We start from the raw sequence: 25,999 nt of genomic DNA, 5'->3' as shown, positions 1-25,999 counted from the left end.
GGCAAAACTTGCCGGTTTCCGACTCCCGGCTAGTGAGCAGGAGCTTCCCACTTGCCATTTGGTGTCTATGAGCTGCGGCAGCCCAAGGGGCGGCGGGAGCGCCCACACCAGACTCTCCCAGACGCGAAAGGGGACGAGACAACTGCGGAATTCACCCGCCGTGCCAGGGCACTTCCGAGGCAACAACCGACTGGCACTTTTTCTCCCCTTGGCAAACTGGCCTTTTTTTTTTTTTTTTTTTTTTTTTTAAGATACTTGGCAGCTGTCTCTGACTCCACCTCCCCCTCCATTCTCCTCCCCAATGCCTTTGGCTTTCCTTCGGAAATCCGGACAGAATTGGGCATCTTTGTTAATTGCCTTTGGGGGAACCCAGCCGGTGGCTTTCGACCGGCCAACGTCGCCTGCGCACAGAGCCTGGTTTGCTCACCTTTGAACTGCAAAGGGATCAAGTTCTGCTCGAGTTGCCTGCATTGGGACTGGGAGAAGGAAAGGGAGCGTGCAGGAGAGAGAGTGGAAGAAGGGGAAAGGGGAAAGGAGAGGAGGGAGGAGAAGGAGGAGGGAGGAGGAGAGGGAGGGAGGGGAGGGATCGAAAGGGAGCGGAGAGGCTGCAATCTCCTCCCTGAATCGCGCACAGCGCTGCAGATCCCAGTGCTCCGACATGCGGGCCGAATGCAGGTGAGGAAAGGCACGGACTCTGCGGCTGAGAACCCAAACTTGGGCACCGCGCGGTGCGCACGGCTCAGCCTTCGCCCCCGCCGGCGAATTGCTGCTGCGGTTTCAGGCGGCGGCTTCGTGACTAATGACCTTGCGCAGAGTTGTTAAGAAAAAAAGAGAAAAGCGAGCTCTCGGGGGTGAGAAGGGACTGACTCTTTGGGCGCCCCTGAAGATGGCTCGAGCTGCTTTTTCGCGCGCGGGGGAAACCCGGACTCGGACCGCTCTGTAACGCGAGTGGTCTCCGCTGCACGGTGCCCGAAGCGACCTGACGGTGATTTCTCTTTCCGATCTGTTGACTGGCTCCCCCGCTGCCTGAGCGGAGTCAGAGTTGAGACTGGCTTGTTGCTGACCCTAGCGCCTCGTGCAGGAAGCGACTCACGTTTGTCTGGGCAGCCGGAGCAGAAGCTGGGTCTGGAGTGAGTGGCTGAAACGTGAATTGGATTCAACTCGAGTAGCAGCAGCAAAGACGAGCAGGGTTGGCAGGCGGGGGAGGCTGCAGGCTCGCTCCCCACCGCTTCTCGGCTCCACTGCCCGCCTGCCGGAGCGGTACCGGCCCCTTCCGACAGAGCCGGGACGGGAGCCCGGGATCCTCCGCCCGCTGCGGGGATGACTCCGGGGGGGCGCCGAGCCCGCGGCGAGCAGTGTCCCGTGAACTGTGAGTACTGCGACTGAACGGCGGCCGGCGAGCGGGCGATTAGCACCCATTGCATGAATTATGAAACAATAACTTTAGGAAGAAGCAGGAGGGAAAAAAAGAAGGATCTATCGCTGGTTCTCCCTGGCCGACTCTGCACTCTGCTCTTGCCCCCTCCCTCCTCTCCCTCTCGCTTCTCCCTTTCCCGGAGAGGGGAGAGGGCTGGGAGGTGGGCTAGCGGCCGACCCCAGAGAAGGGTGGCGCGAAGGGGGCTGTGATTAGAAGGAGCAGTAGCAGCAGCAGCAGGAGAAGATGCTGAGGATGCGGACCACGGGGTGGGCGCGCGGCTGGTGCCTGGGCTGCTGTCTCCTCTTGCCGCTTTCGCTCAGCCTGGCGGCCGCCAAACAACTCCTCCGATACCGACTGGCGGAGGAGGGCCCAGCAGACGTCCGCATAGGCAACGTCGCCTCGGACCTAGGCATCGTGACCGGCTCGGGTGAGGTGACTTTCAGCCTCGAGTCAGGCTCGGAGTACCTGAAGATCGACAACCTCACGGGAGAGCTGAGCACGAGCGAGCGGCGCATCGACCGCGAGAAGCTGCCCCAGTGTCAGATGATCTTCGACGAAAACGAGTGCTTCCTGGACTTCGAAGTGTCGGTGATCGGGCCCTCGCAGAGCTGGGTGGACCTGTTCGAGGGTCGGGTCATCGTGCTCGACATCAACGACAACACGCCCACCTTCCCGTCGCCGGTGCTTACCCTCACGGTGGAGGAGAACCGGCCCGTGGGCACTCTGTACCTGCTGCCCACCGCTACCGACCGTGACTTCGGCCGCAACGGCATCGAGCGCTACGAGCTGCTCCAGGAGCCCGGGGGCGGTGGCGGCGGCGGCGAGGGCCGGCGCTCCGGGCCTGCCGACAGCGCCCCCTACCCCGGGGGCGGCGGGAACGGCGCGAGCGGCGGCGGCGGCCCGGGAGGCTCCAAGCGGCGGCTGGACGCGCCAGAGGGCGGCGGCGGGACTAACCCTAGCGGCCGCAGCAGCGTGTTCGAACTGCAGGTGGCCGACACCCCGGATGGCGAGAAGCAGCCGCAGCTGATCGTGAAGGGGGCGCTGGACCGCGAGCAGCGCGACTCCTACGAGCTGACCCTGCGGGTGCGCGACGGTGGCGACCCGCCTCGCTCCTCTCAGGCCATCCTCCGGGTGCTCATCACCGACGTGAACGACAACAGCCCCCGCTTCGAGAAGAGCGTGTACGAGGCTGACCTGGCCGAGAACAGCGCCCCAGGGACCCCCATTCTGCAACTGCGTGCCGCCGACCTGGACGTGGGGGTCAACGGGCAGATCGAGTACGTGTTCGGGGCGGCTACCGAGTCTGTGCGGCGGCTGCTGCGCCTCGACGAGACGTCCGGCTGGCTTAGTGTCCTGCACCGTATAGACCGCGAGGAAGTGAACCAGCTGCGCTTCACAGTCATGGCCCGCGACCGCGGGCAGCCTCCCAAGACCGACAAAGCCACTGTGGTCCTCAACATCAAGGACGAGAACGACAACGTGCCGTCCATTGAAATCCGCAAGATTGGGCGTATCCCACTCAAGGATGGGGTGGCTAGCGTGGCCGAGGACGTTTTGGTCGACACCCCTATCGCCCTGGTACAAGTGTCCGACCGTGACCAAGGCGAGAATGGGGTGGTCACCTGCACCGTGGTGGGAGATGTGCCCTTCCAGCTCAAGCCGGCCAGCGACACAGAGGGCGATCAGAACAAGAAAAAGTACTTTCTGCATACCTCGGCCCCTTTGGACTATGAGACCACTCGGGAGTTTAACGTGGTTATAGTGGCGGTGGATTCGGGCAGCCCCAGCCTCTCCAGCAACAACTCCCTGATTGTCAAGGTGGGAGACACCAACGACAATCCGCCCGTCTTCGGACAGTCGGTGGTGGAGGTTTACTTTCCTGAGAACAACATTCCTGGCGAGAGGGTGGCCACAGTGCTGGCGACAGACGCTGACAGCGGGAAAAATGCGGAGATCGCCTACTCGCTGGAATCTTCCGTGATGGGGATTTTTGCCATCGATCCGGATTCTGGGGATATCCTTGTCAATACGGTGCTGGACCGCGAACAGAATGACAGGTATGAGTTTAAAGTTAACGCCAAAGATAAGGGCATCCCGGTGCTGCAGGGCAGCACCACCGTGATTGTGCAAGTGGCTGACAAGAATGACAATGCCCCTAAGTTTATGCAGGATGTCTTTACCTTTTATGTGAAAGAAAACTTGCAGCCCAACAGCCCTGTGGGGATGGTCACGGTGATGGATGCTGACAAGGGGCGCAATGCAGAGATGAGCCTGTACATAGAGGAGAACAGTAATATTTTTTCCATTGAAAACGACACGGGGACCATTTACTCCACAATGTCTTTTGACCGGGAACATCAGACCACATATACATTCAGAGTCAAGGCTGTGGATGGAGGAGACCCTCCCAGATCTGCCACAGCCACGGTCTCTCTCTTTGTTATGGATGAAAATGACAATGCTCCCACAGTTACCCTTCCCAGAAACATTTCCTACACTTTACTGCCACCTTCAAGTAATGTCAGGACAGTAGTAGCTACAGTGCTGGCAACAGACAGTGATGATGGCATCAATGCAGACCTTAACTACAGCATTGTGGGAGGGAATCCCTTCAAGCTGTTTGAGATTGATTCCACCAGTGGTGTGGTTTCCTTAGTGGGAAAACTCACCCAAAAGCATTATGGCTTGCACAGGTTGGTGGTGCAAGTGAATGACAGTGGGCAGCCTTCCCAGTCCACCACGACTCTGGTGCATGTGTTTGTCAATGAAAGTGTTTCTAATGCAACTGTGATCGACTCTCAGATAGCCAGAAGTTTGCACACTCCACTTACCCAGGATATAGCTGGTGACCCAAGCTACGAAATTAGCAAACAGAGACTCAGTATTGTCATTGGGGTGGTTGCTGGAATTATGACAGTGATTCTAATCATCTTAATTGTAGTGATGGCAAGGTACTGCCGGTCCAAAAATAAAAATGGCTATGAAGCTGGCAAAAAAGACCATGAAGACTTTTTTACACCCCAACAGCATGACAAATCTAAAAAGCCTAAAAAGGACAAGAAAAACAAAAAATCTAAACAACCTCTCTACAGCAGCATTGTCACTGTAGAAGCTTCTAAACCAAATGGACAAAGGTATGATAGTGTCAATGAGAAGCTGTCAGACAGCCCCAGCATGGGCCGATACCGATCAGTTAATGGTGGGCCTGGCAGTCCTGACCTAGCCAGGCATTATAAATCCAGTTCCCCATTGCCTACTGTCCAGCTTCACCCCCAATCACCAACTGCAGGAAAGAAACACCAGGCGGTACAAGATCTACCACCAGCCAACACATTTGTGGGAGCAGGAGACAACATTTCAATTGGATCAGATCACTGCTCTGAGTACAGCTGTCAAACCAATAACAAGTACAGCAAACAGGTAAGATGCATCCCAATATATTTAAATATCGCAGACAGGGCTAATAACTCTGAGAGAGTATCTTCTACAAAATTTGGTCTTTTCTTTTTTAAAGCTATCATTTAAAAATTCAATAGCAGGAATTTAATATTAATTCATATACCATTACTTTGGTAGAGGCCATCTGTGCAAGGTATACCACTGTATTTTGCAGGTTAGACCAACATTTATTAAACTACTAAAGAAAATATTCAAAGTAGGCAACGTTTTGTACGTCTCTTTGCACTTGACAGCTCTGATTCATCCTACATTTTCTGTTTCCAGAGTAAATATGTATATATTTTTTTTTGTGGCTACTATGTGGATAATTACATCCAGAGAGAAAATTTCTAAAGTTACTACTGGTGTCTGTGCAACTTGGGCACTATGAAAGTTTTAGCTGTGTTACATCTTATGCAGGATTTTACAGATAAGTGGATGCTGACTCATGTAAATGTTGTACCAAGTCTGAGATACTGAAACGCTGACTACGTTGACAAAAACGCTATTTTAAAAGTATTTAATGATCTGCAAATGTAATACAAAACCACATTTTTGATACTTTGATATCATAACAATTATACTTTTATGAGGTTATACAATCAGCGTTTGCATTCTTCATGTTTGGTATTAAAAGTTTATGAGCAAAAGTACATTGTATGAACCACTTATTATTTTAGCCAAGCAACAAAAATGTTCATGTTTGATGCACTGTGTGCAAGAATATTTTGGTATGCACCATGATATACTGAGACTATAAAGATTACATGGAATATTTGACACAGTTGTTTCTCAGTGAAATGTGAAAGCAGTAAAAAAAAAAAAGTATACTTGAGGTTAACTTCAGAAAATATAAAATTTATTTTTGAAAATTTTGCTTGTGTGATATATGTCATACTCATAAAGTTTACTTTTTACACTCACCAAAGTTTGACACACAGCAAATAAAACCTTTTGGAACTGCTGTGTTCAATGCTCTAGCAATTCCACTAATAAATTTGCTAATAAATCACTTATTTCTCAACTCCAGAACTCATCTCAAGAGACATGTTTGTGACTGTCAGATAATATCTAGTACTAGTTTTTCTATTAACTGTGTTTTTTATGTGGAATGTGTGATCTGAGATGAACTGAGGCAAAGGAAAAAGTTATTTTATAGCCTCATTAAAGATGTTATTGATGGACACATTAAAGATATTAGAGAAAAGAGATTAATTCATTACTGCTTTCATAATTTTAAAAATTAATTTCCTAAAGAAATATTTTCTCTGTATAGTACATTACTGTAACTACTTGGATAAGGTGAAACAGTCTTAGTATGTTTTTATATCCAATAATCAAAGCAATCCAAGAAAACACAAATTTGAACTATATTGCATTGAATGGCTTTTGAAAATATTTATTTCTTTTAAAAAGAAATATGTCAAGTGAAAGTTTTTACCTGTTGTGTCATCACTTTTCCTGGAATTAGAAGCAGATTTTGTTTCGTTTTTGGTGCTTTTATCGTTTTGTAAACAAGGACAATTCCAGTTAAAATAATAGCACTTTTGTAAGATTACTTATAAATACCCACAAATAGAGATCTGTAGAAATTTCCCTACAAAATGGTAATTTGTAGTGCAAAAGTCTATGAAGAGATCTTTCTGCAGAACATTTACTTCTCAGCTTTTGTCCTAATAAGATTTTTTGTCTTGTGGCTGAATGGCATTTTCATTCTAAATTGTGGAATCTTAAACTTTTGAGTAGACATATCAGTGGCAGATTTATAGATTTTTTAATGTAACTACCTCATGTGTTCTGTGCTATCATTTAAGCTTTGTTTGACTCATCAAATGGGATTAGCTCTATATTCTTGAATATTTAAAACAGTCAATATCGAGACTGTTGTGGCATCCTGTTTAAAAGGCAATGTAATATGCTTATAAATAAACTAATGTATGGTGTTAGTCTCTTAGCTGAGCAAAGACGTCCACATACCCTACAAAGCCATTGGAATAAATCATACAGTTTGCCAAAAGTGACTTTGCAAAACTTGTATGTTGTGAGGTATTCAACAGATATATAAAGTTTTAACCACAATAAATACTTGATCTGAAATGAAATGAAGGTGAATGGAGTGCATTCCCATTAATGTAATTAGTAATAGTAATTGATACGCTTCATCTCAATATTGCTGTCAGGGGACAAGGGATCCATTTACAAAGTTACATTCTGTTTAGACATCTGACGTGATAAAACAGGATCTTTTTTTTGTTTTAATTTTTGTTTGTACCATAAGTAGATAATTTTCTATTCTTATTTTAAAAAGATATTACCTTTAGTCTTTACATCCTGCCAAAGTGTATTTTGTTTGATTACACCTGAAGTAGAATAAAATTTAAAAAATGACTTCAGGGTTTTGTTATAATTTTCCCCCTTTGATACTGAACTTAGCTAAGGAAAACCTTGAGGGTTGCCATCTTTTAATTCCTTTCGTAGGAGTTAATTAAAAATCTGAAACTTCATCTAACATAAAGTCTTCATTTTATTTATATTTTCCTGAGTTGCCTTATCGCAGTTCTTTACTTGTGATATAATGGAAGTGATGTTCGTTACTGTGTTCTTACCTTCATGAGGATTAGACATTTTAAAGTGTTGCTCCTAAGTCTTCTTAATAGCTACATTATAATAAGTTAAACAGCTTTGTAGGAATAAAAGTTTGTAAATAATGCCCCCACCCCCAATTTTTGGTTTGTTTTCAGAGCTCTAGAGTTCTTCAAGTAAGTCTATAGTTACTCTTGGGCAGAAGCTAGGAGATGTGTGTTGCAGAGTTGCTGGAATTGTTGCTAAAATTCACAGGTCAGGGAAACTGATCTTGTAGCCCAGGTTTTCATGGTTTAGACCTTTGCCCTTGAAGCCCTTGGTCTCAACTGAATAATGTGTCTAGTTGAGCAAACCGTAGATCATTGACAGCATTATGGAGATTAAGTGTCTACCTTTTCACTCATTCTTCCCTTGCTTGTAAAATCTGGCCTTGGTGATGATTAAAGTTTTATGACCTGTAAGTACAACTGTGTTTTTAATTTGTGAAATAAAAGCAGAAGCATTGTTTTTCTATTTATCTTGAAATCTTCTATGTTTTACTGTTAGTAGTTTTTTTCCATTGTTTTAATAACATAATTCCAAAATATTAGTAGATAATATAAAAGTATAGTTAGCACTTTGCTTATTATGTTTAAGTCCTGTTGAGCTTATCCTGGCTGTGGTGTTATTTAGATAATGCACTGGCAAGTAAAAATTTTATTGTATTTAGTAAATGGAAAGTAAGGTACTTTATTTTTGGCAGGAGTATAGAAGATACAACTTGGATAAACATTAATTTAAAAATCTATTTGTAGCTGATCCTAAAATACTCAAGAAAAATTCATATCTCCAGTGACAGTTTTCCTTACGTAAGGAACTGCTGAATGTAGTCTGAATAATATGTCTTTAATTGATCAAATCGTGCTTGATATTCATTGTATACTTAGTAAAAAATATGGCACTGATTTTTTTAATTACTTCAATTTGGAAGCAAATGGATGACGTGATCTATTTGCCATCATCTATTAGAGTCCTAAGCACTGAGAAAACTAAATATCAATTTGTGTATGTATATTACACTCTATATATTATAATGGAAACACATCTGCAAGGTGATGCCAACCACAGCTTCCAGCTCTAATTCTGTAAGCATAACTTCTACAGTATGGATTCTCCTTACTGTAACTAAGAGCACTTTCAGGATCTACAGCAAATCCACATATAGTGTGATTTCTGTTACCTTTGGCTTATTATCATAGGCAAGAGAATAGTGACTGATGAAAGTTATGCTCTATTGTTAGTCGGGAGGTATCTATTACCTGAATCTCTGTATGGAACAAGGAAAGAGTAATCCACTGATTTGATCTTCAATCTATACGCACATTTTTATGGAAGTCCAGGTATGACAATTTGAACCTTGTCCCAAACTTATCGTAAGTCAATTAATGATTTAGACATAAAACCACAAGTCAATTTAAAGATTTTAAGTAGATCATGCAGCTGGAGGAATATAGCCAAATCATTCTTTCTTGTTATCTTTCTTTCTTTGAGTAATTATATATTTCATACATGGAATAGTATGCACATGGTATATCTCGAAATCTCTCTCTCTCTCTCTCTCTCTCTCTCTCCCCTCCCATCCCCCTCTTTTCTTTCTCTCGCTGTCTCTCTCCATCCTCACCCCCACACACAGTTATATAAACCAACTGTGGTCCCATTAGACTTTATTTTGCTGTGGTTTTCATACATTGACATGTGGGAAATATTTGAACTTTAAGAACATATAAAATTGAAATAAAATATATAATCCAATGCTTAATGTCTGTATCTAAAATCACTAGAGTCATCATATTTTAGAATTAAAAGACATTAACCAAACTAGTCCCCTCATTTCATAGAAGAGGGAACTAAGGCCTCATATGAAAAAGTAATTTGACCCGAGATCACAAGATTATCAGGGATATAAAGTGGACTAGAGTCCAAGTTATGGAATGCAGAGTCCAGTGTTCTTTTTATTGCATACTACTTCTAGGGGAAAAAATGGAATTTTTTATAACTTTCAATGTATATACTCCAATAGAATAGTGACAGAAATCTGTTGAGATTTATTGATCTATGTGTAACTAACTATATATTCAGCTATATAGATTAACGTTTCTACAATAAAATGCAATGCTGCTTTACTTTAGGCTCTAGTTTTTCCTATAAAATGATCAGGAAAATTGTAATTTAAATTTTATAGATTTTGAATAGAAATTAATATTACTTTCCCCCTTATGTAAGATAGCAATTGCTGCCATACATTAAAATAACTTAACCTAGTTTAAAACAAATATTCTACAAGTTAACTATCAGAATTTTAATTTTAGTAGAACAGTGACAATAGATTAAGTACCCTTTCAGCATTTAGTATAATCTCAATAAAAACTTGTTTTTCATGGAAATTAATAAAAGCTTTCTATACATTATGTATGAAACTTTCTTTGCATTCTAACTGAGATAATCTTTATTTCTTTCCATCGATATTGATGATTCCCTTTGGCCTCTGTGCCCCTTTGCATTTTGCCAACTTCACCCATGCCCTTTTACCTTAGTAGCATTCATAATGCACAATTGTGAACTAATTTTTCCTCTAAATTTGTTTTCTAGCAAATTTTTCAAAGACTATGACATTTTGTTATTTTTTAATTGGGTTGCTTCCTTGTTAGGCAGTTAACACATCTAGTGTATTAGATTCTAAATTTATGTAGTAAATCATAAATGATTAAATTTATTACTTTCAAAGTGAAATCTGAACTATTTTTAAAACTAAATGTAATATGACAAAACCATTGCTTTGCCATAGCCATCGATGCCATCAGACATTTTAACATCAAATTTTTTTTCCCCTAGGAGAGGGTGGTGGTAGAGGTTATGTAGGAAATTTAGTATAATAATTGTTTAGATCTTTATATTTAAGCTGTATATAACCAATGTCTGACTATAGCAAGGCTTCCCATTCATTCATTTACTATGACTCTATAGAAGTAGTAAGATCTGTTCATATATATATGTGTATATATATATATATGTGTGTATATATATGTATATATATATATTTATATATATATCTTGAGTCAGCTTTGCTTTTCTTTCTTATTTATTCTAAAAGCCCTTAGAATCTTTTCTAAAGCAGGAACTCTGTTTCGGAACATTACACAGTGCTTTATTTAGCATTAGTGTTGTGGGAGAAATCACATTCCAAGAAGAATTGAGCTGAAACCACTAAAACTAATCTTAATTATCACTTCTGGTGAATTAATGTTTTAAAGGCGGAATAAAGCTTTATTTTCAGGAATTTAGTGATGTTTGTATTGAACTCCAATGCTGTGTACAAACAACAACAACAAAACTGTCAAAGCTTCCAAGTAGGGTTCATCTGACAAGTTAATTCCCCCCACCAAGCATATTTATTATTTACAAATACATAATTTGCAAATAAAAATTCTCTGCTTTTAAACCTCTACCACAGCATTTCGATTGGGCATAAGATGCTAGGGAAATTTTCTTCATTGCATTTTTTTTTTTTACCTGCATAAATCTTTATTTTCCTTCTTTCAGATGCGTCTACATCCATACATTACTGTGTTTGGCTGAATTCCACTCTAATATGATGCTCCATTATGCACCATACTCTGATGACCTTGCTACTCCGAAACCTGCTGGAGCCTGCCCTTGGCCGTGGGGTATCAGCCAATCACTGCTTCTTCCACTTGTCGTGCATTTAATTTTTAAGTTTTTTTCCCCCCTTTCATTTAAGGAAAAATAATATTAAAGTAAATAAACATAAAATAAACAGTGTTAATAAAGAAATGTGCTGCTAATGGATGTCTAAGTCACCAGGAATTCCATTCTCAAAGAAGTAGTTAGCAGAAATTAATTGTGAAGTCTTTTAAAAAATCCAAAAGCATATTTCAACAATAATTTTAAAACTCTGGCTTTGTGTGAACCAAAGAAAATTAAGTCTATTAAGTCTTTGTCTATAGTACATTAAATACCGACTTTCAATAAAATCTTAAATTGATCAATACTTTTAAAGTGTTATGTAATAACAGCCATTTCCAGGCCAGTGAGATAGTTCTGTTATGGTAAAGAATAGTGTCTCTTGCTCATTCTGTGTGTGCATATGTAAATAGCATTGTGTGTGTGTTTGTGTGTGCTCCCACACATGGATATAGAAGGATTTTGAGCAATATTTATAAAAAATACTGGTTGTAAAACAAATTTGAGAGATTAATTTTGTATTTACCACAGGCACTGCCAATGCATTGGTTTTCCTTAATCTTGAAATGCTACCCAGAGTATCTATAGAATTTTAAAGGTTTTGTTTTGTTTCGTTTTGTTTTTTTGTTAAATTTCTTGAGAAAATTTAGAATCTTTCAGTTAGATTTACTGAAGTCACTGTGGTCACATTCTGAAGGAATATGTGGCTTCTTGTTTTTGTGGACTACATTTATCTGAAGACTATTCTATTTGATGTCAGATAACATAAATTTAAGCAACTTCTGAGAATTCAGCATGTTACATTACCATTGTCAAGAGAGCAAGCGGCTGAATTTAGTTGTATAAGTAATTTTTTAGGTAAGTCATGAAATCATCTGGTTGGTCACTCTATATTTCTATATTTATGTTTCTATTTGTTATGTTGTATATGTTTATGTGCCTAAAAATAACTGTTCCACATGTAGAGTTTGACAATTTTATAATACATTTAACACATTATCTGCCCTATTAAAACTTCCTCCAAGTTTTGAAATACTGACCAAGAATGCCAGATTCTTGAGATTTTTTTGATGAATAATTGTCAACATAAAAACTTTTTAAGCGAAATAAATAAATATTGAAACAATAAAGTGTGGAGAGATAGGAAATGCACTGTAACCCATGTAAATCTCTAATGTATTTATTTCAGCTTTTTATTCTTTTAGCTGTTTATTTAATTTTACAAAAAGGGAAATTTCAGAAATATTGAGATGCTAGAGAAATCCGTGAATAAAACTGAATTATCCTCAAAGTCTCATTTTATTTTGAGCTCAAGGCCCAGGGTAAGAAGCTGGTGAAAAGAAATCTTACCACTTTCTGCTTCCTGGAAATGTCATGTTTCGTCATCGTAAATAGTAAACTTCCTTAAATGGACTTAAACTATGAATCCTGTAACAGATCAGATCAACTCAAAAACAAATTGTAGACAAAATTCCAGAATTTGGGGATAACCTAATGTGCAACCACTAGGGGCAATATTTATGAACACCTTCACAAAGAACATTCTAAGGTAGCATTTTGCAAACTCTAGTTGCAACACGCTTCTGTGGCATGAATCAGTTTGTGAGTCTCTACCATGATTAGAAAGATATGAAATAAAGCTGAAAAAATTCTAGTACGTAGAGTAAATATTATATTGTGCAATCTATGTTTCAGTTGTGTTTGTGTACATGTGTGTGTTCCTGTACTTGGTTGCTAAGTAAAAAAAAAAACTGTTACTGTGGAAGCCGTTGAAAGGGTTGAGAACCACTACTCTGGATTGTTTGGAGTGGGAAACGATGGCTATCTACTATTATGATTAGAAAAGCATAATAAATCAAAACAAAAAATTACTAACATTCTTAAGGATTTTAGTCTACTATTAAGCTGAATTAGAATGATCAACAACATACTATTACAGCAGCATTTATTAACAGTGAAAAGCTGTTGAGAAGTCTATTATCATTCCTCAGCTTTTTTTTTTTTAATCTTTGATTATAGTCATTGGTTCCTATCCCTGCACAGACTTCCCCTCTCCCCAACACCCCTGCTCCCATCTGTTGCTATGCACCTCAGGTCTCTCGACCAACCTCCTTTGTGGATACTGAAATTTACCATTTAGGGAAGTGCCTGTGGTCAGAAGGCGATAGATTCAGAACGAACCGCCCGTTACCCTACATATTTTAACATTCGGACATTTTCTTTTAAGCAAGACAATAATTCATTCTCCATTACAAAACTAAAGAAAAATATGAGAATTTTACAGACTGGTTTAGATAAAATTTATTACTTTTAAAACATCTAATATCCTCACTGGTATTGAGTATGCAAAGAATACTGAGATAGAGTCTTATTCCTCACGGAATTAACAAGATAATTACAGAGCAGAAAAATGAGATTATATTTGTATCATGCTTATTAAGTTTCAAAGCATCAAATGTTTGTTTGCTGATTAGGACCTAAGAGCAGTCTGTGAGGAAAAGCACCACTTAGTTCTGAGATGAGGAAAGTAAAGTAATGAACAGCTTTTTCATGACTCTGATGGAGATTGCTTAAGAACTTTGTAAAGTCTGTGAAGAAATATCCACTCAGAATTCATGAGTACTGAAAGCAGGAAGTTGTGAAATTTGGGCTTTCCATTATAGTATATTTTCAGACTTATCTGGGTAAAATCTTCCTAAAAGAATTGCTTAGGCCCAGTTTTTCCAACATTTACCAGTCATAAATTGTACTTCATACTACAAAAAAAAAAAAATACTGCGGGTATAATTTGAAGAGACAATTAATTAACCTGATTTGTAAACTACAATCTCATATGTGATTTTAAAAAATACCCTCAAGAATTAAGTAATTCACTTTAACCCTTTATTTTCAGGGCTATCTCTAGAAAGAGGACCAAAGTCCTTAGGAAGTTATTCAACAGTCCGAAATATCTCTCTGGGAATAAACTTCTATATGTAACTTTGCAAAACACTTTTCTTTGATGTGTGTGATTGTTTTCAGCCATTCATTTTATAGAGAATGAATTGATTTGCCATATCTTTAATATATCCCGCAAGGCTTTGCAATGTAAATAAAGTGATGACTAGAACAAGGCCCTTGCCTTCACAGATAAAACAGTGCAGAAGTAATATACATAAGGCAAGGGAAGTGTGAAACTTAGAGGGACAGCTCCTGAGTCTGTCTTGTCCACCATGGTATTCCCAGGGCCTACTAGAGTTCCTACCACACAGAAAGCATTCAAAAATGTTTGTTGAGCAAATGAACAAAGTGCCAGGTAGCCTGAAGATCCATTCACATTGGTTCACTGGACTATGATGAGGCCACTTTTACATTAGATTCTAGTTGTGCACTAACTCTTATTTTCTTTCCCTGCTGGGTGAATGTCTTTGTGATAAAAGGCTACCTGCTGTGTTGGCTAGGGTCCCAGCCTTCATGGCATGGTATATGATTCTTATTTCAGTAGCAAATTAGCAATTCTCTGATTTTCCCTCCTTCCTTCTCCTTAGTGGTGTTGTAAATGCCACACCTTTAAAAAAAGATAAAACTAAATACCCTTTAAAAAGATAAAACTAAACTAAAGCAATATTACAAGTAAGGGAGGCACTGGCCACACAGTAGACTTCTGACATGTTTTGAGGGGGTATGAAGAAGAAGCATGCAAACACGGGTTTTCAGTATTTTTCTGGAGATTTTTATCTGTGGAAAACATAGATACATAGCTGCCTGAACACATGCATGAGTCTCTCTATTCTTCAGTTTATACATTCCTGCAGATATTCATTCACTGTGCCAACTCATACTCGCTGATAAACGATAAAGTTTCATTTTCATACTGACTGCCCATGGTGAGCACTCATTTTTAAAGGTGAAAGCCTGGCACTCTATATAGAGAAACATGTACTTGGTTTGCTAAGGAAAGAGGTGTGTCTTCAACAGAGAATATGGCCTCATTTGGGAATAACTGGCCACTGGCGAAGTAGAAGCTGAGAAATGCCTTACAACTCAGAAGCACTCCTCGGGTAGCCCCAGTATTCTAAGGAGCACCTCTTTTAAATTGCAAATGATCTCTGAAAGAGCTCTGTTCAGTCTCTGGCACACATGGGTGTGAATTGCTTTAAACAGATAACTAGGTCAGCACCTCCTGAAGATCAATAATTCTTAAGAAATGGTGATTTTGATTAGTGCCTTGAGGAAGGATGTGTGGCCTTCAGCAGTTTAGAAGACAGCTATGTTGAGGTACCAAGTGTCAGGAAGATAGGGTAATATTATATCTGGAAAGGGTATTCAGGCCTGACAAAAGCAAATGTTTGTGGCCTTGAATTTTGGCCCAGGCCCTGGTGACCATAAGGAAGCCACTAAATGTCATGGCTTACTATGATCGCAAGATTGGTGTCAGAGAGTAGTAAATGTCCACTTCCTCCCATTACAACCAGGTGTTTTGTTTCGGTTTAGTTTTTGTTTTCAGTCTAGACTATCTGGTCCAACTGTTCTGTCTCTTTTCATTATCTATCCTCTGTGCTTTTGGGTGAAAGAAAAAGCAAAACAAAATAGCGACTTTGTAGCCATACACTCATCTTCTCCCTACTTTTATTATTATGAGTTCTGTAATCAAAATAGTTGCCACATCATTGCCACGTAGTTGTTTCTTATCATAACTTAATTTAATTCTCAAAAATAGTTCTGTGTTATAACCTGGAAACCTGAAGTTGTAACACTTCCCACTTCTGAATTCTGATTGCAGAGGTAGGTCGGGCTACAAAAATTCTAGGTTTAGCGCTCTTGAAATTCTTAACTTCTGCTTATTGGTTCACTCCTCAAAAGCCTCTGGCAAGATAGAAAACTGAAGCTAGATAAGGCAATCTGAAAATCTGCCTCCTTGCTCTGGCTCTGTGACTGCCTGGCCAGTGTGACCTTATGTAAGTCCTTTCAAGTCCTGAAGCCTTTGGAACTTGTCTTCTGTCATTTTACATAATAACCCCTGCTCTGATTACATGACAGGGTTTATAGAGGTTACATAAAACAGTTGGCACTTGGTAAAGCACACTGCAGCTAAAGGTAATGTTTCTAGTCATCCATGAATTTCTCTAAATCCTTCTTAAGGTACATTTACACCTGTGGGGTATTTTCACTATTTATTATGTTTAAAAGCTTTTTTAAAAAAAAATCATCACCTATTCGAAGCCTCTGATATTCTCTTCTTCTGGTTGATTTCTTCAAAGTTACACTGATCCTTGATCAAGATCAAGTTGTGACAAGTGTGTGTGCCTCTACATATGCTGATAGGCACTGGATATTACCGAATACTTTCAGTGCCTATTCACATTTCAATGGTGAAGAAAGAGAAGTAACTTATTGCCATAAAGCAAGGAGTTTAGGGAAGGTTCACAACTGTTAGATATTATCTATTTTGACACTTAAAAAAAATCCCATCACTTTTTAACAGTCATTTTTTTCCTTCTATGAACGATTTCCTGAACGTTTTTCCTTTATTTCTCACGCCCAAACTCTAACATTAACAGCTACCACTTATTGAACTTTCATTCTGTGCTAATCACTCTGCCACAGGGTCTACACCTAACAACTCCAAGGCAGGTACTGTTATCACATCCGCATGAAGAATGTAATTGGGGAAAAACAAAATCAGAACTTCCCCCAAGATCCCACTCCCTCTACGTACAACAGAAGCCTGAAGCTACCTTCAGTCAACTCCCTTCCAGCATATTTCTCCAAATCTGAGAATTATTATTAGCGTAGTAGTCCTGATCAATTTTAATGTACACATTTAGGCTTTTGTATGCATTTTGTTCTAGTCCACAATACCTTCTAAGTATTCTCTGCAGGCTTAGAAGAGAAAATCTGTATTAGTTTGCTAGGCCCGCCATAGCAGAATATCATAGACTGAGTGGCTTAAGTAACAGAAATTCCTTTTTTTACAGTTCTGGAGGCTAGAAGTCCCAGGTTAAGGTGACAGCAAGTTGACAGAGAGAGAACTCTCGTGTCTCTTCTTCTTCCTCTAAAAAATCAGTGCTATCAGATTAGGGCCCTACCTTTATGAAATTATATAACCATAATTACCCCCATAAAGGCCCTAACTCTAAATGTAGTTACATTGGAGGTTGGAGTTTCAACATATGACCTTGAGGGGACACAATTCAGTCCATAACAGAGTCTATTCTCGGTCCAACAAGAACACATTGGAACGGACCATCTTCATGAGTGTCATTTATCACGTGCAGTCTGTACATTCGTGAGTAGGTAGGTAGGCAGGAAGGAGGGAACTTTCCCTTTTCAGATCAGTGATCTGAAAAAAAGGCAATTCTATAATATATTGTTGGAATTGATGAAAAATTGGTAAAAGTGCTATAGCTTTTGTGAAAAAATATGAATCTATAACATACATACATGTGCATAAAATTTGAACTTTACTGTTTAGTTTATTATATCTAATTTTAGACACATCACTGAATGCTTTCTGCAATTTTCAGCTTTCACAGGGTTTTGTGATATTAAATAACATCATAGTTATTTTAATCTAGCCAACGAATAAATGCATGTAGGTCTTTTAATTAATGTAAAGTCAATATTTACACAAAACACTTAAAATTGTTCCACAAATGTAACAAAGGTCTCTTTAAATGGTGATATTAATAGTCTTAATTTCTAGTAAATTTTCAACATTAAACTTCAAATGAAAAGAAGTAGGAGTTAAATGAGGAGAGAATCAGTTGAAACAGTAACAATGTAGGTTTAATAATTCCTCTTTTCGAGGGATGGTCTCAGTGGGCTATCACACACAGTGGTATAACTGGTCTGACAAAGATCCAGTGGGTCTGGTTTCTCATGGCATATGGAAACTGCCAAGTGTGTAACGGAGGCTGGTACACACTCCGAGTGACTCTTCACCAACTATTATATATGCATGCAGTACACTTTGTGTCATGACACAAATCCGTAGACACATGGAGGATATTTTCCCCATCGTCCCTTTTTTCCCTTAATAAAATAAAACATTCACGTGATAAAATACATAATGACTAGCCTGGGAACAATAAATGCATCCAGGGGGCTGTAGGAAGTGCTGCTTTTGTTAGGGTAATACAGGATAAGCTCATCAACATCCGGAAGAGGAGCTCCTTCCTTTCTGTCCTTTGGCCAGAATTTCTAGGCAACAGAGGGACATAACAGCTGAACAGACTTTTCCTAAGAAACACCTTTCTAGGCTTCCTGAACTAATTTTACATTTGATTCCCTGTATTAAAAATGGCAAGTAAATCTGTTATTTCTTTCAGTGAAATGGCAATAATTATGGCATAACTTTAAAGTTGTTTTTTTTTATTGCATCTAAATCTGTTTTTCAGTGTATTTAACTGTTGAATACAAGGATCAATTTTAGATACAGAGATCGTGTTTTTATAGGGCATTGGGAACAAAAAATGATAATGCTATTTTTTCCAAACCAATGCATATACATATAGAACAGAAACATTAAAATTTACTTTGTTATAAAAACGTCGTGCCTTTTTCCTTAATGTTTTATCTTTCATAAGAAACTAGTGTGTGTGTATGCTTGTATGTACATATGTACATGTAGGTATAATATGTATATTCATGTATACGTATGCATACACAGTACACATACAGAGATAATACAGTTAACATTTCAGAGAGCAAATACTCAATGAGTGACTTGTATGGCAATTACGTGATTATGTGCAAGGCAAAACAGCGATAATAGCAAAAGGCAAAAATCTTTTCTCTCTTAGAGATTTAGTTTTAGTGGATAATACATAAATAATAATAACTAAACTTGTATTGAACACTATAGTCTCTGCACTGGTCAGCATATTTTATATATATTAACTTATTAAATAGGTACAACAACCTTACAAATTAGTGTCTATGATTATCTTTATTCTGTAGATGAGGTAAGTAATGAACAGCTGAGCTGCATAACTTGCTCATGGTCACACAATTTGTAAAGTGGCAGAGCTGAGGTTCAAATCTAGTCTGACTACACAGGTCATGCTCAAATGCATATGTGAAGTAGACGGAACACTTCTATTGAACTGTCAAATAGTTCTATGGGAATGAAATCGGATTCACGTAATTCTCTTAAAATGTTTTGGTGATTTTTCACCCTTCTTATTTTATATACCTCTTAATTATAATCTTGAAATTAGGTCACTTAGTCCAATTTTTTTTAGTAGTGCCATTTTAAACCTTAATCATAGTGCAAAAAAAAAAAAGACAGAAAGGTAGATATTAGACTAGTAGGCACTTCTCTCTAATCAGTCTATGCTTTGGGGGATATTTCATAAATTTATTTTTCCCTTTTTCTTGTTACTTTATTTTAATAACTTCATTTCATTCAGTATTCACATAGTCTATTATGTATATTTTTAATGTAACCAGGAAAAAATAAATTCATTAATCTATGTGAATTAACATTTGATTTAGGACAGGAAATGCCTTTTTATAGATAATAAAATTTTAACTAGAAGATTTTTAAAATGCACATTTTGTTTACCTTTTACCAAAAACACATTTCTTTCTAGAGTTTTTTTCCTAAGCATTCACAGTGCTTGAAAGAAAGCAAAGTGAAAGTGAATTCGTTATAAAATAATTTTTGTAACTTATTCTTTTTTTATTTTATTTAGGTGCTCATTATTAAACATTAAATTAAAATATGACTTACATCATTTCATAGTTTTTCTCTTAAAATATATGATCGTTCTATTTTTTTACTTAAACTTTATTTATCTATGAGACATGTTTCAATCACCTAAAATGCAGACAAGTACCACCCAACGTCCATTTGTAGCTGATTCTTTATTAGAAAAATGGTGAACTAATTTTTTGCTATGATGTTTTCTTAATGTGTTAATAATATTTTTTTATGATACTATATTTGTTCAACTGTATATGTCCCAAAATGTAAGTTGTTGTGATATAACTCTGGGTCCTGTTATATAATATCTTTGTACATGTGTCATCTGAATTGATTTTAATATTGGAATGATTTAAAATATTTAAGCTTCAAAACCAGTGAATCAAATATTTAAAGCTGTTCTGTTCATAGCTCACTTAAGAATTTGTAGAATCATTTCCTTAATATATATATGAAAAATATTGCTAACATTGTAAGTTATTTCCTACTAATAGAAAGAAAGTATTATAAACCTGATAAGAAACCCAACTAATCCTCTCCAGGCCTCACTTGACTTCTTACAGAGCCAAGCAGACCATTTTTTTATCATTTGCTTAAATGGTTAACTTTCATTTGGAAACAACCGATGTAAAGCCAAACTACTCGGAAATTAATCATTGTTGGTTATCGGTCTGCTATCTATGAGCATCATGCATACATTCTAAAATCACTAGATCAGCAGAGGATAAGTGAAATAGAGGGTGGAACAATTTGGTTTGCATTGGAAACCGATTCAAATTTAGTGTCTGAAAATGGACAGTTAGTTATGAATCTGTAAACTTCAATGTAAATATTGGTACACTTTCAGGGAGGAGAAAAAAGGAAGACAAAAAACGCAGTGTGTTTTGCATAACCACATTATAAGAACCCGGTGAAATTCATGATTCTGTCCGTATACATTATTATCGTTCCAGCAAAATGTTTCCTGGATATACCTCGTGAGTTTTTTTTATATCTGTTTAGGCACATGAGAATTGTTTCCAGTCCCCAGTAGTAAAAAGACTACCTACCTACCTTACGAAGTAAGCGAGTCTTAAAAATGCTTATGTATTCTTGAAAATTTACAGCCATTAATTTTGAATTCTCTGACTGCTCCTTTGTAAAAAAACAAACAAAAAAACTTATTGCTAGAGCACAAGGCAGGAACTTCTAATGGCAAACAAGCATTTTTAATCAAGTAACTACTCTGTTTAGCCAGAAAAATGTTTTAATGTAGAATTTAGTTTTATGGTATGCTTATGCTTTTAAATATTATCTATATAATTATTTGCTAATCATTAGATGAGGTGATTCTTGAGAGACTTAAAGTGCCTTATGTCCCATCATGTCACATTACAGTTAATAGGGTAGCGTATGCACCTTGTGAAGGAAGAACAGACATGGCTTGAAAAAGCAATCTATATATAGAACGTTCACGATCTACATGTGTATGTATCTGTATGCTTTTCTCTACTCTAACTCAGAAATGCTCAGTTCTGAATTTCTGGCTACAGAGATGCCATGTAAAGAAAATGAGAGTGATTTGTGTGAAGCTTGAACAAAGGAAATCCAGCAACATTTTTAGCCCTTAATTACTATGTCGTGCATACTTGTGCAACTTATCTTGTGTTCAGTGTTGACCTGTGTGATGCTTTTTTAATCTCTAGCATTAGTAAGGACTAAAAGAGTGCTGCCATTTGAACTGTGAATTTTATTTTAATTTTATTTAATATAAGAAAGAAAGAAATTATTCATCACATTGTGCTTTATATAAAAAGACATTGAAATGCAGAAAGATCCTCACATCTGAAAGCATGACTTACCATATAATATACCTCCTCATTAGTGAGTACAATTCTGGCTGAGAGGAAGATGCAGATTTTATAAGATAATTTTGGTCTTTATTTCTGATATTGAGCAGATTACTGAATTTTTCTTTATCTCATTTTTTTAAACTTATTCAAAACTCCATGGGAAATGCAAGAAACTGTAAAAATCAAACAGCGAAACAGTGGATATTGATGAATTTAATATCTATTACATATTATAGTAAATGAACTGTCTTGGGGAGGATGGAGGGAGACTAAGCAAAAATGAAGTAATGATGCCAATGCTGAAGCTAAGTATTTTCCTAGAAGAATTAGTTTAGGAAAAAAAAGAATATCATGTTATGAAAAATAGCAGTGTTATGTTGTCATTTTATTCCTAGCACTCATCTGTGGAGGATAATTGAAAACATTATTTTATCACTCTAAATAAAAGCAGAAGTATCTTATTGACGACAAGAGAAAAAACTGCTTCAGAACTAGAGGAAAGTCTCAATTTACAAAAAAAAAAGTAGAAGAAAGATTTTACTCAGGGGTTCAAAAAATGTTTGACTTATTTATTTTTTATCATTTAAGCCTGTTTCTTGCTGGGCCTTTTCATTGAGTAATTGAAAAAAAAAAATTGGGTGGGGGAGGAATTTTTTTATCAAAGGCAAAAGATAGGAAAAAATAAAAGTACTAGGAATAGAGATAGGAAGTTGTATCTTTCTGTACTTTCATGATTGCCTACATTTTCCCCCTAAATTTATAGCTGAAAAATGCTCTGAAAAAAATATCGAGCCCTGAAGAAAGTGCTAGAGAATAAAACAAACATCCTGTGTTCCTTCCACTCCCCACTCTTTCTTTCTCTCTGTCTCTCTGTCTCTCTGTCTCTCTGTCTCTCTGTCTCTCTTTCTCTCTTGTACACACACACCCCACCAAGCATATATTCCCACAAACTCAAACTAAATTTTGAAACACTTATAACTACAAAAATAAATGACTTTAATAAGAGCAGATATTTTGGAGATATATTGACATTTTTGAAAGCTGCTTTCAGAAAAATTATTACAGTAGTCCCCCTTTATCCTCAGGGTTATGGTCCAAGACCCCTGGTGGATGCCTGAAGCTGTGGATAGTATCAAACGCTATACATACATACCCAAGATAAAGTTTAATTTATAAATTAGTCAGGATAAGAGATTAACAACTATAATAAACACTAATAAATAGAACAATTATAACAATAAACTGTAACGAAGTTATGTGAATGTGATCTCTCTCTCTGATAAGCCATCTGATAACCTAAATGACTAGTAAGTGACTAATGAACAGGTAGTAGCTCGTATACAGGCAGACACGCTGGACAAAGGGATGATTCACGTGCTAGGTGAGAATGAGCAGGATGGTATGAGATTTCATCACTATTCAGAAGTCTGAAGTGTATAACTTATGCATTGTTTATTTCTGGAACTTTCCATTTAATATTTTCAGACCACAGTTGACCATGGGTACCTGAAAACTGCAGATAAGGGGTGTTTACTGTATTAATCATCTCAATGGATTGCAAATTGTGGAGGAAGATTGCTAGAATAATGACTGAAGTAAAGTGAACAGTTGGCACATGGCAATCTTCCTGAATGACATCAAATTGTAGGCAATCTGTGTCTTGATCCTTCGACATCTTCTACAGTAGAGTCAGTTTATGATAGTCCGAGGTATTATTGCTCTTTTCTTTCCCCAGCAGCATCTTTAAGCTTTAATACTTCTGTTTTTCCCGCCAAGCAGACTAAATTGTCTCGTCTCAGAGGAAGTCAGATGTCAGTAAGTACCAAGCAGCCAAGTGATAAGACTGTTCTAAACACTGAATATTTCTGAAGTTTTCAGTATTCCAGCTTCATTGAGAAAGCTATAAAGGACTAACGAATTTGGAATTTGCTCTTTTATCAGAAAGCTTCCAATATTCCTCGATCATGTAACTAAAAATTAGTAAAAACAAAAGTAGAACTCAAAGTTTGCCTAACATGTGTCTTCACCAACCTATATGATTCTAATTAAGGAGGGACCTTCAATAAGACTACCGGAAGTTACATGTTCAAAGAAGTATTGTTCATTAATTCATTTAACCCCCAATTACTGATGTACCACTGTACTATGGATATAAAGCAGGAGTTCACAGTCTTGTGGAGGAGACAGACCTGTAAAGACAGACCTGTAATTATAATGTAGTATGATCAGGTTGGAATAGGTACCCCCCAGAAGGAACATACTTATTCCCAGGAAAGTTGGAAATTGAAGATTACCTCACAAGGAAGTAATGATATGGCTTTAATTTCTTTCTTCTGCATGAATCCTGCATTAATTTTGCAACCTTGGCCTTTAGGCATTAACTGTTCTCATGGGAACTGAGTTGGAATGTATTCTCTTCACACCCCATCCTTTACATTTCAATGGGTTTTTGCTTTTTATGCATTTCTAATGGATATATTTTTTTTTTTGATTACTAAAATTAGAACAGTTAGTGAGCAATTCAGTTAGCCTCACTGCTTTTTAGCCATTCTATGATTTTGGCCAAACACTGAACTTACTGTAACTGTTCATTCTGAATTCTTCACACTTGGCTCCGAATGACTGTTAGTAATTTTTTGATGTCAACCTTCAAATGGAAACTAATACTATCATTGAAGAGATTGGAAGAAAAGGGACACTTGCTGCAAAGTGATTTCCAAAAGAAGAGTTCTATAGATGCTTTGACTCATGGCTACATTACTGTAATGTTTACATCTTCTCAAGGCAACTTCTTTGAAAAAATATAACAATTCATCTGAGTCATAAGTTTTATTTTCCTAAAAATAGTCACAGAATATTGTATTTTTACACCTTATTTTTGTTTTGTTTTGTTTTGTATTATGCATTGACTATCAAAAGAGTTATAGCCCTGGAATATCTGAAAAAAATCATAATTTTTTTTTTTTACAATGTCTAGTTATTTTTAGGTGCTTTTCATTTTTTTAGTGCTCTCTTTCTCACCTAAGCACCTATCATGTGTTCTATTAACACTGGTACTTGTTATAGACTAGCTTTCAGATAATCCTGCTTAAGTGACTGGTTGATGACAGCTTTTAAGATATTGCCTCTCCAAGTTATACTTCTATTCCTGGAGGACTCTAGAAGAATGAAATGCCCTGGCGTAAGGCTTTCTAATGAAGTGATTCATATTCACAGGAGGCATGATTCAGAATACAGAGGAAACATTTGGAGACAAAATATTCTGGTTGACTTTTCTCCTGTCTTTCTTGGTCCTTTGATCTCTTAAAGGTGTCATGTCACAGTGGTATTCCTTATTTAGTGCTGCTGCCAGCCATTCAGGGTCAAATTACTCAGTTTATATATATATATATATATATATATATATATATATATATTTATATATATATATATATATATATATATATATAAAAATATATAATGTACAATTTATATATATAATATATATAATCATAATTTTTTCTCTTGTAAAGAGATAATATTTTTTTAATCCTAGGGTAAATTTTGGTCTGTAAGCCCCTTACCACCAGGAGCTAACAGAAGCTGATAACCCTAACCTAGATGATAAAAAATAAATTCAAAATAATTTCTATCATTTCTGAAACATATTACAAAGAAGCAGCAGCCAGAAGGACCACATTTTTTAAATGTCTTTCTCTAACCTCATGGTAAAAGGCCCTAAAAGGAAGTTACTATTGGAAGAACAACCAAATTGATTTTCTGGGAAGTAGCTTCAGTTTTGAGGCCTATAACCTGAAGGGAGAGCAGAGGGATAAGTATTCTGGAGCGGGTGTCATGGTGCAACTGGCTTCGGTCACAGTCCTTCCTTTAATATTTTGGTACCTCTGTTTCCTAGTGTTTTATGCTGCCAACTTTTTAGTTGACTGAGGCCTTATTTTCCGTAACTGTTCTTGAAATATATCCTATTTACTTTCTACAAAATCTTGCAGAATCTGTGTAATTTTTTCAGGGCAGTGATTTGAGCTAATATATCAGTTGAGATATTCTATTGAGAGTATATGTACACTGGTGAGTATTAGTGTTTAAAATATTAATGTTACTAGCAACCATTTGTAGGAATTGGAAATTAACTTGCAAAAACATTCCAGTGGACAATAGTTATTTCAATTATCTAAATCTGGCTGATGTAAGAGAAGAATTGTCATTTTCCTTTTCCTCCCTTCCCTCCATCTATCCATCTTCCCTCCGTCCCTCCCTCCCTCCCTCCCTCCTTCCCTCTCTCTTTCCCTCTCTCTCTCA

The 25,999-nt window shown here is 37.9% G+C and overlaps 2 protein-coding genes and 1 long non-coding RNA gene across 8 annotated transcripts in view; 2 read left to right on the top strand and 1 right to left on the bottom strand.

Moving 5' to 3' along the window:
- Window positions 1-222: 222 nt before the first annotated feature.
- Window positions 223-1,449, bottom strand: LOC120591119 (uncharacterized). Its single transcript, XM_039848701.1, has one exon. It carries the CDS (start codon window positions 1,422-1,424, stop codon window positions 819-821), a length of 606 nt encoding a protein of 201 aa, XP_039704635.1. The 5' UTR covers window positions 1,425-1,449; the 3' UTR covers window positions 223-818.
- PCDH7 (protocadherin 7) overlaps window positions 627-25,999 on the top strand; it is a 356,517-nt gene continuing 331,144 nt past the window's right edge. For 5 of the 6 annotated variants that reach the window (XM_039848696.1, XM_039848695.1, XM_039848700.1 and 2 more), the window contains exon 1: window positions 1,633-4,837. In XM_039848696.1, coding sequence (XP_039704630.1) covers window positions 1,661-4,837 — 3,177 coding nt within the window. In that variant the 5' untranslated portion in view covers window positions 1,633-1,660. Of the gene's footprint in view, window positions 4,838-11,017; window positions 13,048-25,999 lie in introns of those variants that run through there. The other variant, XM_039848699.1, reaches the window with a different exon arrangement.
- LOC120591120 (uncharacterized) lies at window positions 13,178-20,381 on the top strand. The gene is made up of 3 exons (XR_005649832.1): window positions 13,178-15,884; window positions 18,026-18,033; window positions 20,371-20,381. It is a non-coding gene; the product is annotated as an uncharacterized LOC120591120 (long non-coding RNA).

Source organism: Pteropus medius, unplaced genomic scaffold (assembly GCF_902729225.1).
Source record: "Pteropus medius unplaced genomic scaffold, Ma_sr-lr_union100, whole genome shotgun sequence".
Lineage (NCBI taxonomy): Eukaryota > Metazoa > Chordata > Mammalia > Chiroptera > Pteropodidae > Pteropus > Pteropus medius.
This window is presented reverse-complemented; position numbering and strand designations above follow the sequence as displayed.